At 36.8% G+C, this 15,725-nt stretch overlaps 1 protein-coding gene across 2 annotated transcripts; it reads right to left on the bottom strand.

Moving 5' to 3' along the window:
* Nucleotides 1–4,715: 4,715 nt before the first annotated feature.
* On the bottom strand, nucleotides 4,716–9,690 carry LOC113047625 (actin cytoskeleton-regulatory complex protein PAN1-like). 2 transcript variants are annotated; one of them, XR_003276323.1, is made up of 3 exons: nucleotides 9,071–9,690; nucleotides 6,698–7,701; nucleotides 4,716–5,071 (listed from the first exon to the last, which is right to left on the bottom strand). XR_003276323.1 is itself a non-coding variant. In XM_026208985.1 (2 exons), exons 1-2 carry the CDS (start codon nucleotides 6,981–6,983, stop codon nucleotides 4,986–4,988), a joined length of 372 nt encoding a protein of 123 aa, XP_026064770.1. In that variant the 5' UTR covers nucleotides 6,984–7,885; the 3' UTR covers nucleotides 4,716–4,985. The 2 variants fall into 2 exon arrangements, 1 of the variants encoding a protein (XP_026064770.1); XM_026208985.1 differs by lacking the exon at nucleotides 9,071–9,690 and having other exon boundaries at nucleotides 6,698–7,885.
* Nucleotides 9,691–15,725: the final 6,035 nt, after the last annotated feature.

Below are 15,725 nucleotides of genomic sequence, written 5' to 3'. Positions count from 1 at the left end.
ACTTTTTACGGAATTCACAATAGTTTGTGACAAATCACAGCTACTTTAAACAGGCTGTGTGCATTTTACTTTGGACTGAGTGTTTAGAAATGTATATGGTAGTTAAAATATCCCTAGATCTCAGTTATGTGAAAAAACCCAGGAAATTTAAACTTTGACAATATGGGACTTTTAAGAATCAAAATATGTGAGAGTAATACATATTAATCAAGATAATTTATTTTAGGAATTCAACTCAAATTGTGAAACTCGTATTAAATAAGTTCATTGCACACAGACTGAAGTAGTTTAAGTCTTTGGTTCTTTTAATTGTGATGATTTTGGGTCACATTTAACACAAACCCACTAATTCACAAATCTCAACAAATTAGAATATTTAATAAGTATACTTCATAAAAAAAAAAAAAAACATTTTTAGTGAATTGTTGGCCTTCTGGAAAGTGCAAACCCAACTCCAAAAAAGTTGGAACACTGTACAAATGGTGAATAAAAACAGAATACAATGATGTGGAAGTTTCAAATTTCAATATTTTATTCTGAATACAACATAGGTGACATATCAAATGTTTAACCCCTTTACGTGCAAACATCGCTGACGGCCCCAGTTTATTATTGTTTCACTTTCACAGCACATTAAACATCACTGTCTTACTTCATCTGGACAAACTGTGCATCAATGGAAAGTTTAAAGACTCAAGCTTCGATATTTGACCAATATTTTGATAAAACATTGTTGCAGTGACAGATATTTAGTGATTTATGTCAGGAGTGCAAAATAATAAATCCGTATTATGCCACATTTTGAATAGAAATTCACAACTCACTCATATTCAATCACGTCAGCAGCGGTTTATTTGTGTTCACATAGACTCACTGAACAGCGTCAATAAGGATTTTTAGACCAAAGATGCATATCTGCGGAGATATATGGATATATTTACTGATGTTTACTTCATATTTCTTCAGACAGAATCGTCATTTCTATTCATTTTCCACGGATTTACGCGATCAGATGATAAACAGCCTCTCCCAGCGATCTGTGTGTGCATGCAGTAGTCACAGCTCGTGCGGTGTGTGACTCAGACTCTGATTGGGTCTTTCAAACGTCAATCTTAGAGTTTCATATCTGGACACCGCCCCATCATGTCACATGCTTCCTGCACACTTCCTGGTAGTTATCTGGCCAAAACAACACTGAAACACCTCTGTACACACAAAATATCCGAATAATAAACCCGCGATTACGATAGTAAAGCTTGGTATGAGAATTTCTTGAGATCTGGGGCGTTTTTATAAAAAAAATCGAAAATGTACATCGGAAATGCTAACTTGTGCAGCGATGAAAAAGGCTACAAATAACATATTTTTACAACAGTAAACGACCAAATTCCACCCCTGATCGCTAAAGGAAGTTATTATAAACACTCGATCGGGGTTTAAAGTGAGTTTTGAGTAAAAGTGTACTAATAATTTCATAAATTGTCAGATGTAGCTTGATGCTAACGTTAGCACCAATGCTACTAATAGCAGGTGCTTTTCTTCTTCATAATGCATTTTTGTCTCAATAATTCACGTAAGGTCGTAAGAAAATGTTTTGTTGTATTTTTATAGTAAGACTTTTGATAAATAAGGGCTAAATGCAAAGAGAGACTGAAGTGAGATCGCTGCTTTGCTGCTTTGTAAAGCCTGAAAAACCACAATCAAGGCTAATAAAGGTGGAATAAAAACAAAAGAATAATGATAAAAGAATAATGCGGATAATGTGTCATACTTGGCGGAGGTGTGAAAGAACCGTTTGGTGAGAACAATACAATCATGATTCGGGCAGTTTTCAACAGTGAAACATACACAAAGAGCACAGGAATGTTTACATGTGAGATCTTACAGAGATGACAAGGGCCATAAATCAATCTGATTAGCCTTCTCTAAAAACACACATGACATGGCCTTAGAAAATATTTCATAAAATTCACAGTTTTACAGATTCGATTATGAAATTTTTTATGAAGTCTTGGAAGACTTGTGGCCTTAGCTACACTGTGTTTTCAAACTCATTTCCTACATCAACATTTTTTAAAATACATTTAAAACATATGTTATTTATATTTTTATTTTTGTTTTTATGTTTGAGCTTATATATCTCTATTATCATAACAGTCTGAGTGATTCTGATTCCTGAACAGTAAACTTTAAAGTGTCAGCTTTGTGAACAAAGGTTGATTATGTATCTAGTCAGAAAGAATCATGAGCAGAAACCTTTTTATTTTGGGTATGTAATTTCGGTCTCCATGCCAAAAAAGGGGGGTTACTAGTAAGGGGTTAAACTGAGAAAATGTATCATTTTCAAGGGAAAAGTAAGTGGAATTTAAATTTCATGGCATCAACAAAAATCAAAAAAGTTGGGAAAAGGCCATATTTACCACTGTGTGGCATTCCCTCTTCTTTTAGAAGTCTACAAACATCTGGGGACTGAGGAGACAAGTTGCTCAAGTTTAGGAATAGAAATGTTGTCCCATTCTTGTCTAATACAGGCTTCGAGTTGCTCAACTGTTTTAGGTCTTCTTTGTCGCATCTTCCTCTTTATGATGCACCAAATTTTTTCTGTGGGTGAAAGATCTGGACTGCAGGATGGCCATTTCAGTATCCAGAATCTTCTTCTACACAGCCATGATGTTGTAATTGATGCAGTATGTGGTCTGACATTGTCATGTTGGAAACTGCAAGGTCTTCCCTGAAAGAGACGTTGTCTGGATGGGAGCATACGTTGTTCTAGAACTTGGATATACCTTTCAGCATTGATGGTGCCTTTCCAGATGTGTAAGCTGCCGTGCCACACGCACTCATGCAACCCCATACCATCAGAGATGCAGGCTTCTGAACTGAGCGCTGATAACAACTTGGGTTGTCCTTGTCCTCTTTAGTCCGGATTACATGGCGTCCCAGTTTTCCAAAAAGAACTTTAAAATTTTGATTCATCTGACCACAGAACAGTTTTCACTTTGCCACAGTTCATTTTAAATGAGCCTTGGCCCAGAGTAAACGTCTGCACTTCTGGATCATGTTTAGATATGGCTTATTTTTTGACCAATAGTTTTATTGAGTGTTAGCTGGCAACCGTGATTGTGTTCACGGACAATGTTTTCTGGAAGTATTCCTGAGCCCATGTTGTGATTTCCATTACAGTATCATTCCCGTATATGTGATGCAGTGCTGTCTAAGGGCCCGAAAATCATGGGCATCTAGTTTGGTTTTCCGGCCTTGATCCTTACGCACAGAGATTGTTCCAGATTCTCTGAAGCTTTGGATGATATTATGCACTGTAGATGATGATAACTTCGAACTCTTTGCAATTTTTCTCTTAAGAAACTCCTTTCTGATATTGCTCCACTATTTTTCGCCCATCTTGACTTCTGAGAGACACTGTCACTCTGAGAGGCTCTTTTTATACCCAGTCATGTTGCCAATTGACCTAATAAGTTGCAAATTGGTCCTCCAGCTGTTCCTTGTGTACATTTAAATTTACCGGCTCTTATTGCTACCTGTCACAACTTTTTTGGAATGTGTAGCTCTCATAAAATCCTAAATGAGTCAATACCTGGCATGACATTTCAAAATGTCTCACTTTCAAAATTTGATGTTATCTATATTCTACTGTTAATATAATATACATTTATGAGATTGTAAATTATTCCATTCCTTTTTACTCAAAATTTGTACAGTGTACCAACTTTTTTGGAATCGGGTATGTATGTTAATTTACTACATGTACTCAATACTTGGTAGGTGATCCTTTTGCTTTAATTACTGCCTCAATTCGGCGTGGCATGGAGGTGATCAGTTTGTGGCTCTGCTGAGGTAGTCTGGAAGCCCAGGTTTCTTTGACAGTGGCCTTCAGCTCATCTATATTGTTTGGTCTCTTGTTTCTCATCTTCCTCTTGACAATATCCCATAGATTCTCTCTGGGGTTCAGGTTTGGTGAGTTTGCTGGCCAACATCATGGTCATTTAACCAACTTTTGGTGCTTTAGGCAGTTTGGGAAGATGCCAAATCCTGCTGGAAAATAAAATCAGCATCTTCAAAAAGCTGGTCAGCAGAAGCAAGCATGAAGTACTCCTTAATTTCTTGGAAAACATGTGCAGTGACTTTGGTTTTTAAAACATGGAAACTTAACACTAGACTTCAAGCAACTTGGGCTATGAGCTTCTCCACCCTTCATCCAGATTCTAGGATCTAGGTTTCCAAATGAAATACAAAACTTGCTCTCATCTGAAAAGAGGACTTTGGACCACTGGTCCAGTTCTTCTTCTCCTTATCCCAGGTAAGACACCTCTGACGTTGTCTGTAGTTCAGCAAATTCCTTGACATTTCTGTGTGTAGTGGCTCTTGATGCCTTGACCCCAGCCTCAGTTTATTCCTTGTGTAGTTCACTCAAACTCTTGAATTGATTTTGCTTGACAATACTTATGAGCAGCAGTTCTCTCGGTTGGTTGTGCATCCTTTTCTTCCACACTTTTTCCTTCCATTCAACTTTCTGTTAACATGCTTGGATACAGCACTCTGTGAACAGCCAGCTTCTTTGGCAATGAATGTTTGTGTTAAATTAAAGATAAAACACAAAATAAAACATAAGCAAATATCAGTTATATGTATCTCTGGTGAAGTGTCACATGACTGTCATGATGAGCACCCCCCACTTGTGCCCTTCACAAATAATGAGTGCATAATGCTTAAAATCATTTCAAAATTGAGAGACAATGTTCTCGTTGTTGTAAAATCCAAAAAATTTAATTAAATTAAAACAGACAAATTTTCTTAAAAATACAGATATTCAGAGCACTGGCAAAAAAACATTTAACTGAACTGATTTGTTATTGTGTTTAATTTGACCGTTTGGTTGTAATTGTATTTATATGTACAGATAATATTGTTTTTATGATGTTTAACATCCATGATGGCACTAAAGGGGTCCTGATATTTATTGTAGATCATAGTGCTGTTGTCTTTGTCTTGATGAGGTACTTCACTGGAGCTGAAACCCGTCCTGAGTGCTGCGTCATCTTCACAATTCCATCTGAATCGGACAGATAAATTACTTAATAATAATAACAAAAAAGTTCAGTATCAACATGAAATATTTACTATGCCTACAAATAAAATGAGGCTGGAAATGATAGTGTCTTTTCTATAAGTAAACAAATCTAAACCATAAAAATTACATATACTAAGTATAGTTCTAACCTATTAACATATTTATGGACATATTACACAATTTAATTAAACTTTATTTGGAGTACTACTTGTACACAATGCACATTTCTTAAAAATAACATTTCTTAATTAAGACTAAAATGTTTTAATGTCACTATTGATAAGGACTGTATGATCTTTGAATTATATCAGTCTTCACATGCAAAATATTTAAAGTATACCTGAAGTATTGCAATAGTTCCACTTTTGGACAATCTAATATATTTTCTACTACTTCGGCACTACTTAAATGCATTAAGTAAGTAGAAAATTAGTTATTCCAATTTAAGAATACCAATTTAGTACACCAAAAGTACAACTACAGGGTATTTCTATTAAATGTAAATGTATTTTGTAATATTCTTAACAAGAATGAAATGTATTTCAAATCAATTTCAAGTTAAGCTTGTCACTTTTACTTTTTACTAACACTTTGCAATAAAGTCTCAATTGTTCATATTAATGCATTAGCCAGTCTAATGTGGTCTAACAATGAAAAATATATTTGAGCTACACTGTTAAAAATATTACGTAAAATATACGGTAAAAAACCAGCAGCTGTGGTTGCCAGAATTTTCCCTAAAAAAATATGGTAAAACTGTTTTTGGTTTAATGGTTTTATACTGTAAAAAATACAGTTCCATTGTTGTAGGTTTAACGGTTTTACTTTATATTTACAGTTTAATACCATAATTCAACTGATATAATATTAATATACGAACTTATTGAAGCACTGAAATCTGTTTTGTACCTTTGTATTACACTGTTAGCCACCAAAAGCAGGTGGTGATGGGAGAGTCACGTGGTGAAGCAAAGCCCATCACAAGCAGCTTTAAAATAGTAAGATACATAGAAGGTGCACGGAGTCATTCACACAAGCACTAAACACCATCATGGTGAGACTCATTAAACTGAAATATGCAATAAACATAAATTGAACAACATTTTATGTAACATACAAAACTAATAAACATAACAGATGAGAAAAAATTAAGAAGAAACAGTTATTTCAAGGAAAAAAAATCAAATTCAAACAAAATTTGAAATGCAACGCAGAGAATTCTGGGAATGTAAGCTTATGTTTTTTTTCCCAGTAAAGTTTACAGGAAATTACCGTTAACCAGTAAACAGGTTTGTACTGTAGCATTTTCACAGTTCTTTACCGTTAAAATCACAGTCATTTTTTACAGTGTACATTTTTGTACCTTTGTTAGTGTTTATTCATGTTAATTCACAGTGCACTAGATAATGCTGGCACAATATAGAATTTGAATATGTATTCGTAAATGTTGAAATTATCGTTCAGATTTATAAATGTTGTGAAAGTACTGATCAATGTTCAGAGCACATTGGACAGCCACAATTACACAAAACTTTGATAAAACTGGAGAGAAATTGTAAAAAATCCATATTTTTAGAAGCAGTTATTAAAGAGACAAATGTTTCTTACCTGTCTGACCATTATCCTGCAAACATTCACTGACTAATACAGGAACCACAATCACAGGAGCCACAATCACAGGAGCCACAATCACAGGGGCCGCAATCACAGGGGCCGCAGTAATATGAGCCACCATCACCAGCACCACCATCACTTGAGCCACCGTCATAGGAGTCACAGGAGTCGCAATCACAGGAGTCGCAATCAAAGGAGCCACAGTCACAGGAACCACAGTCACAGGAGCCACAGTCACAGGAGCCACAGTCACAGGAGCCACTGTCACAGAAGTCACCATCACAGTGGCCGCAATCACAGGAGCCGCACTCTTTTGAAGGCCCTCCAGACGTCTTCTCCTCAGTCCTTTGCTTAGGTTTAGGACTTTGGGTTATTGTATGACAATGACATTGGCATTTGTTATTGCAATTCTTTTGGCAGTTTTTACATCCTTCTTTGTTCTTCTCAAAATCCATGGCTTGTCTAGGAGTTTGAGGTGATCTGTTTGAACAGGTGAGCTGATATGGTAAAATCCTCAGATCTTACAGCAGATCAATTTTATCTTGTGTTAATCAGGATGTGGTTTGAAGGCAAGGTCTCTCAGGTCTGAGCATGTGCAGAAAGATGTCTCCTACACACTCATACACAAATGTGGTCGTAAAAACAAATCACAGCGTTCCTTCTCCTTGCAGGATTAATATTATATTCTGGTATGTTTTAGAAGCTTAAGAAATATGCTTTTGAGGATGAGTTGCACCAGCTCCAAGCCTGGTGGAAGTTAATGTGTTGAAGCAGTGTATGCAGATGTTTTTCAATATGACATTTAACCCTTGTAACTTGAGCAACAAGCTGAGCTAATCAAACGTTTTTGCTCAATAACTGAAGAGGCAAAAGATTTCTGGAGTTCATCTGTGTGACCTTTGTGTCTGTAAAGGCAAGTCTTGGTGCTGCATGTCTCCACAACCAATGACAGGCTGTCGATGAAAGCTTCAGATGAGGCAGGTGGATGAACTGACTACCTCCAAAGTAATCAGAGAACAACAATAAAGGAAATTGTCAAAATGAGTTGCCACTGTAAGCTCTTCTTTCATGTGAATTAAACATTTGATAACACACACGCTATGAAGCATCAGGTATAAGGAAATAACTCATTTATTGTCAACACAACTCGGTATACTGAAGAAATTCTGCTTTGCGTGTGTGTTTGTGGTTTCTCTACAAAATACAGTCAGGTCCATAAATATTGGGACATCGACACAATTCTAATCTTTTTGGCTCTATACACCACCACAATGGATTTTAAATGAAACGAACAAGATGTGCTTTAACTGCAGACTTTCAGCTTTAATTTGAGGGTATTTATATCCAAATCAGGTGAACGGTGTAGGAATTACAACAGTTTGTATATGTACATCCCACTTTTTAAGGGACCAAAAGTAATGGGACAGATTAACAATCATAAATAGTAGTTTGTTAATAGGGTAGTTTGGTGTTTGGAAAGCAACCAAAGAGATTTTTAAGGGAAAGAAGTGTAATGTTATGCCATGGCCAAGTCAATCACCTGACCTAAATCCGATTGAGCATGCATTTCACTTGCTGAAGACAAAACTGAAGGGAAAATGCCCCAAGAACAAGCAGGAACTGAAGACAGTTGCAGTAGAGGCCTGGCAGAGCATCACCGGGGATGAAACCCAGCGTACGCTGATGTCTAATTGATCTCCAGACTTCAGGCTGTAATTGACTGCAAAGGATTTGCAACCAAGTATTAAAAAATTAAAGTTTGATTTATGATTGTTAATCTGTCCCATTACTTTTGGTCCCTTAAAAAGTGGGATGTACATATACAAACTGTTGTAATTCCTACACCGTTCACCTGATTTAGATGTAAATACCCTCAAATTAAAGCTGAATGTCTGCAGTTAAAGCAGAACTTGTTCGTTTCATTTCAAATCCATTGTGGTGGTGTATAGAGCCAAAAAGATTAGAATTGTGTCGATGTCCCAATATTTATGGACCTGACTGTATATACAAACAATATATAAGTATAATCAATAACAGTAATCACAACACATATAGTCACAGTAACTTTCACAGTGAATATACTATAATACATATGAAGTAATTAATACAGTAAATGGGAAAACTGGACAGAGATGAAGCTGCTCTGTCTATTAGCGCACATTTGCCAGATAAGTACTTTGACTCTTAGAAATGTATATTTGATAAACCATATAACGAATAAATGGCACATACAGTAGATTATGTCATCTAAACAGAGATATATGTGAGGAATCTAGTATGTAAATATACACACTTAACACTTAACTTGGACACACTGAGCAGTTAAACATTCATAAACCTAGTAGAGAATAGTAGACTGCTACTTACTTTATAGGCACGCACACACACCGTTAGCAAAGACTGCTGTACAGCTTTCATCTCTGCATCAGTTCAGTGGGCGGCACCAATGACCTGCGGAGCACTGATTGGCTCGCTGGATAGATACAGCATGAGAGTCAACTTTGATGTATTGCAAAGGAAACGAAGACACATGAATACAACCACAATAGGTTTTTTTTTTTTTTTTTTTACAGAAAGGTCTGCGGGAAAATAGAGCAACAGTCAAAAACTTGAGACAAACAGTAGAATTGCAAAACTGAATGGCAAAGGCATGTAAGCCTGGAGTCAGTCTAAATATGACTGAATCTTATACAGAAAGGTTTGTGTGCTTGACACATAATCACAGATGATTCACCATGTGGTATTATATACCATATTAACTTTTGTTAGTATTTAATGGATATAGGGACCATAACTGATGTGCTGCAAATCTTGGGCAGCATTCATTTTCTTTATGATTTCAACATGGCCAAGATCTATATATTAACCGTTTAAGTGTCACAGAATTGGAAACAACAGCAACAAAAGCACAAAGAATGGAGTGGAGTAGGCTAGTGTACATCACATTATATTATCACAATATATTCAAAAGAAACCATCTCTTTCTCTCTCTTTCTCTTTCTCTTTCTCTCTCTCTCACACACACACACACACATACAATATATTTTCTTGTAATGAGGGCTTTTCCTGCAAAGCTCTGTTTACTTTCAGTTTCACTTGAGCAGAAAAATCTTCAGTTTTTAGTGTTCTTATGATCACATGCCAGAGGTCAGAAGGGAGGATTATAACAAATGTTTTATGATTTTTGAATAATAATAATAATAATAATAATACACTTTAAATAAAATAAATATACAACCAAAAATTAAAAAATAAAATGAATAATCAAGTAAAAGCAATCCTAAAATAGAATGCTTTAAGAAGAAATAATTTGTTTCCCTGGTGTTTCCTAGGAGAGAATATATAAGAAGAATGTAAGAAGAAAATGCACCATCATCCCTAGAATGAAGCCATCTTGGGAACAACTAAAAGACCACTCTGAGAGGAATGCAGATTATGGCATTGTGTGTAAGGCATTCTTATAATAATATTGCATTACGTTCGGTCTTGTACTCTATTGCAAACCTTGTCAGTGTGTAGCACTTGCTTTGCCCTTTGTTGCGAAACAGTGAAGTGTGTTCAGCTGAATTCCATTTCCGTTTTGTCAAATGGGTATAACAAAGGTTAGTACACTGCGGTAGCGTTCACGGCAGCCCACGTGTGAAGAGTATGAAGACCATCGACTCTACCGTGCGACTCCACAGAGCAGGGACACAAGTATCGCTTTTGACTCAACCTCTTTTTTTTTTTTTTACACTTCTCTTCACTTCTGTTTCTGTTTTTATCTGTTTTATGAAAGCGTTAGTTCTGGTAAGTCATATTAGTCAAGCTCAACTCAACTCAATTTATTTCTAAAGCACTTTCAAAAACCATAATGGGCACCAAAGTGCTGAACGTTAAAGAGAAGAAAAAAAAACAATATATACAATCCATATACATACAAATTAGTTTAGTTTTATTGTCATTGCATATCTCTTCACAACGAAATTTAAGATGACATCAATCACTAAGTTAGCAGCTTAAAGAATAAAAAAAGTGACTATCAACAACAGTCAATAAATAATATACATGAATATTTAAAAATACACAGTATAATTCAAGTCCAAATTAATTAGTCTTCCATGCTTTCAGCCTTTCAGCAGCTCATTTATGGCCTTTGGAAAAAAAACTGTTTCTCATTCGGTTTTTCCGTGCCCTCATGACCCTGAGCCGGCCTGAGGGTAGGGTGTCAAACAGGGCATAGCCAGGATGTGTAGGATCTGCCCTCATACTTGCTGCTCTTCTCTGCAGCCTACTGGAATAGATATCCTCAAGGCTTGGAAGAGGTGCACCAATGATTCTCTGGGCAGTTTTAATTACCCGCTGCAGATCTTTTTTTTCCTCAGTAGTGCAGCTAGAAAACCACACTGTACAACTGTATGCCAGCACACTCTCTATTGTGCACCTGTAAAAGTTTTTGAGGAGTGTCTGTGGGAGACCAGTACTTCTTAGGGTTCGCAGGAAAAAGAGTCTCTGCTGAGCTTTTTTCCCTATCTCTTTGGTGTTCATTCCCCAGGTCAGATCCTCCGCCAGATGCAGCCCTAAATATCTGAAACCTTGGACCTGTTCCACCTCCTCTCCATGTATCTCGAGACTGTCGTGTTTCTTGATTTTGTATTTCCTAAAATCAATTATGATTTCTTTTGTTTTCTTTGTGTTGAGGATTAGATTGTTTCTGCTACACCATGATACCAGTGATTGGATCTCCTCCCTATAAGCGGTCTCTTCATTGTTGTTTACCAGCCCTACCACCGCTGTGTCATCTGCAAATTTGCAACACATTATTAAAAGGCAAAGAAAATAAATATGTGTTTAACATCCTCTGAAAATACTCTAGAGTAGAAGATGTATTTAAGGACAGGAGTAGCTCATTACATTGTCTAGGGCAGTGGTTCTCAACCCAAAGATACTCCAAGATATTTCTCCAACTTAATTTAAGAAATATGGTAAAACATCTCTGGAGACAACCTCATATTATTAAATTTGAAAGTGCTTTCCATATTTGGATCAACATAGGCTACATTTGTGAACGCACATTTTCTGCAATGTCGCGCATCTTACAGACTGCATATTAAGCCTCTGTTGTACTTTCCACATCTGCGAGACCGCTATGGACCGCTAGGTAGGTGTGACGTAAAAATCGCCATCGGGGAGTGTGTGCGGAGGCTTTGAGCGGACGACCGTGCGGACAGGTGCGCATGGACCGTAGGCTTCAAAAGCACAATTGCACATGTGCAGGCAGTGTAAAGAAGCCCATTGCTACTTGAACTTCTGAAATCTGTCAATAAAAGAATATAAAGACAGCCAGATGTGAAATAATTCTGGGCAATTATTTGTTCACGTTTGTTGCAGAGCGGACCATCATAAATGGAAGAAGTCCATGTCTGTGCTGGCTGTGTATGCATCTGGATTGCTCATGCGGAAAGTATAACACAGGCTTTACAATCGCAACTTCATTGTGCTGTTACCCCTTTTGAGCTGAATTTCACAAAATTGGTCAGCTCCTGACAGCATCAGGTGTTTTATTTATGTGGAGTAGAATTATTTATTTATTTCAATGAATGTAATCAATTAGATATCACAATATTTAAGCTATAATATTATAAATCAGGTTAGTTTGTATTGCTGACGTAATATGTAAATGATATGCGTGCGGCCCCAGAGACTTGAATTTAGCAGTAAGAAATTACTCATCATCCAGTTTTTTATATTGACTATGCATTCCATTAGTTTTTCAAATTGGTGTGTTTCACCGGGCCGCAAAGAAATATAGAGCAGAGTATCATCAGCATAACAGTGAAAGCTAACACCATGTTTCCTGATGATATCTCCCAAGGGAAACATATAAAGCGTGAAGAGTAGAGGCCCTAGTACTGAGCCTTTAAGTACTCCATACTGCACTTGTGATTGATATAACACATCTTCATTCACTGCTACGAACTGATGGCGGTCATATAAGTACGACCTAAACCATGCTAATGCACTTCCACTGATGCCAACAAAGTGTTCAAGTCTATGCAAAAGAATGTTGTGGTCAATTGTGTCAAACGCAGCACTAAGATCCAATAAAACTAATAGAGAGATACAACCACGATCAGATGATAAGAGCAGGTCATTTGTAACTCCAAGGAGAACAATCTCAGTACTATGATACAGTCTAAATTTGTCCTCATTCAATTGGAGAAAGTTGCTTGCCAGCCAACACTTCACATCAGCCAAACAGTTATACAAAGACTCGAGAGATTATTGCTCCCCATATTTTGGCAGGAAATAAATTTGAGAGTCATCAGTATACATATGGTAATTTATACCGTGCTTATCAAATATCTTTCCTAATGGAAGCAAATAAAGTTAAAATAAAAGGGATCACAAAATCGAGCCCTGAGGAACCCCATGTCAATGGTACAACAGAAGAAGAAGCTTTCCAAACTGACTGAAATGGTTCTACCCTTAATATATGAGGAATACCAGTCTAAGGCTAGACCTTGTACCCACTTGGTCTTTGAAATGATCAATGAGGATATCATGATCAACCATGTCGAAGGCTGCCCTGAAATCCAACAGTAGAAGAACAACAGGAGTACCTGAATCTATATCAAATAAAATATCATTTGAAACTCTCAGTAACGCAGACTCTGTACTATGACCAAATCTGAAACCTGACTGAAATCTATCGAAAATATTATCACTAAAAAATCATTCAATTGTACAAATACAATTTTCTTTAATATCTTTGAAATAAAAGATAGTTTCAAAATAGGACAAAAATTATTAGTATCTAATGCATCAAAATGTACTTTCTTAAGAAGGGGATGAATGATGGCATGTTATAAACTATTTTGAACAATACAAGTGAACAAACAACTATTAACCATAGATAGCACACTTGTACCAATTGAGTCCATCACCCCCTTAAATAAAGGGGATGGAATAACATCACATGAAGAACCAGAAGGTTTCATATGTTCAAAAATGTCTTTAAGCTGTGACAGAGACACAGGAACAAAACTTGTTAATGTTGTCAAAGGAGCAGCAAAAGTAGCAGGATTACTAGTGGATCAAAAGCTGAAATATCAAAAAAATTATAATAATCACAAGTGTCCACAGAATAAGAAATTGAAGGAAAGATAACAGGTTGAAGTACTGCATTAATAGTAGATACGAGTATTTTTGAATTATGACAATTTTTTTTAAATAATTTGATCTAGCTAATTTAAATGCTTTTAGAAACTTCTTTAAACACTCTCAAATATTCAAACGAAACTTGTAATTTATCTTTGAGCCATTTACGCTCAGCTTTCCTACACTCTTATCTAAGGGTCCTAATACTGCTGTTCAACCAGATGTAGCAGCATGGCCATAGGCAAACAGAAACTATAACACTAGACAAAGGACTACGCCACCTTAAGACTTGCACCCAGGGAAATATTACGCACTCACAGGTTCTAATCAAGGCAATGCAGGTTCGGTTCCACAAAATAGAGCGAGAGACATGGGTACCAAAACACAAAGCTTTATTAATCCAAATAATAAATTAATAAAAATGGGGAAATCACATGAGCACTGACACACTTAATGTTTGTTTACTTGTTGCTGATCACACAAAAAGAGCAAAGATTTACAGGGCTGTGGGCAGCTGAAATCAACTCCTAAAGAGTAAAAAAAAATGCAATTATCACACACTAACGGTGCACCCATTCACATACACACACACTCGATACCCAGTGAGATTTTGGTTGGTGATCGACACGCCACAACACTGCACACGGTGACAAGATAGCACCACCACTGCACACATGTGGAAATCTGCCTCCCTGCCCTTTTTGGGGTTTGACCCAAAGCACCTATAATAAACAAACCAGATCAAAAACAAAAAGGAAGACAATTTACAATTCCAAACAAAACATTCACAAAAGAATAAAGGAACACTCCGACTTTTTGGGACTTTAGCTTATTCACAGTATCCCCCAGAGTTAGATAAGTCCATACATACCTTTTTAATTTCTGTGCGCTCTGTAAGTGTTATCTGACGCACCCACCACTAGCCTAGCTTAGTACAAAGACTGGATGTAAATGGATACTGTTAGCATAGTAATCCCAATAAGTGCCAAAATAATACAAACATTTTCCTATTTACATGTTGCGATCTGTATAGTCGCAGCATGTACAAATAACAAGGCTATATGAAACAGAGCCCATTTTTAATCGTATAAATACTGGGAACTATATTCTCACTTGGCGTAGGAGCACAGCTAATGTTATTTGGGCGGAGTGGCTACTTGGGCGGAGTGGCTACTTGGGCGGAGTGACTTGGCTCTCTTCAATCAGTTTCATCTGTCATGTTAAGTCCTCCGGAGATGCCAGGAGGCGTTCCTGGGGTGGGGGGGTACTGTCACAGTGCAGGGTGTCTTCTCGGCTTCCCCTGCAGTCTGTGTTGTCCTGTCATGTTCGGTAGCTTGTGGTCTAGGCAATCAGTGCTGATCGAGATCCGGCAGCGCGAGTGGTCTGCAGTGTGCCGGCCAGCTCTGGGATCTCTGTTCACCTGTGCAACTTAATTATTATGTTATTTTGTGTTTTGTGGCGAGAATAAAATATTCTCCTTTCAATACTTTGCATCTGAGCCCTCTGTCTATCCCGTATCCTGACAGTGCGGACCTCATCAAGAGATCTAAGCACCACCGACGGAAATGGTCGAGTGCACATGGAAAAACATATTATTTTAACCAATTATAAATAGACTTAAAATTAAAATTAATAGTGCATTTGAGGTGGTTTCTACAAACCCCATTCCAAAAAAGTTGGGACACTGTACAAATTGTGAGTTAAAAAAGTAATAGAATAATTTAATAAACTCATTTAATAAATCTCATAAACTTATATTTGATTCACAATAGAATATAGATAACATATCAAATGTTGAAAGTGAGACATTTAGAAATTTCATGCCAAATATTGGCTCATTTTGGATTTCATGAGAGCTACACATTCCAAAAAAGTTGGGACA

The sequence above is a fragment of the Carassius auratus genome, chromosome 28, assembly GCF_003368295.1.
Source record: "Carassius auratus strain Wakin chromosome 28, ASM336829v1, whole genome shotgun sequence".
Taxonomy (NCBI): domain Eukaryota; kingdom Metazoa; phylum Chordata; class Actinopteri; order Cypriniformes; family Cyprinidae; genus Carassius; species Carassius auratus.
This window is presented reverse-complemented; position numbering and strand designations above follow the sequence as displayed.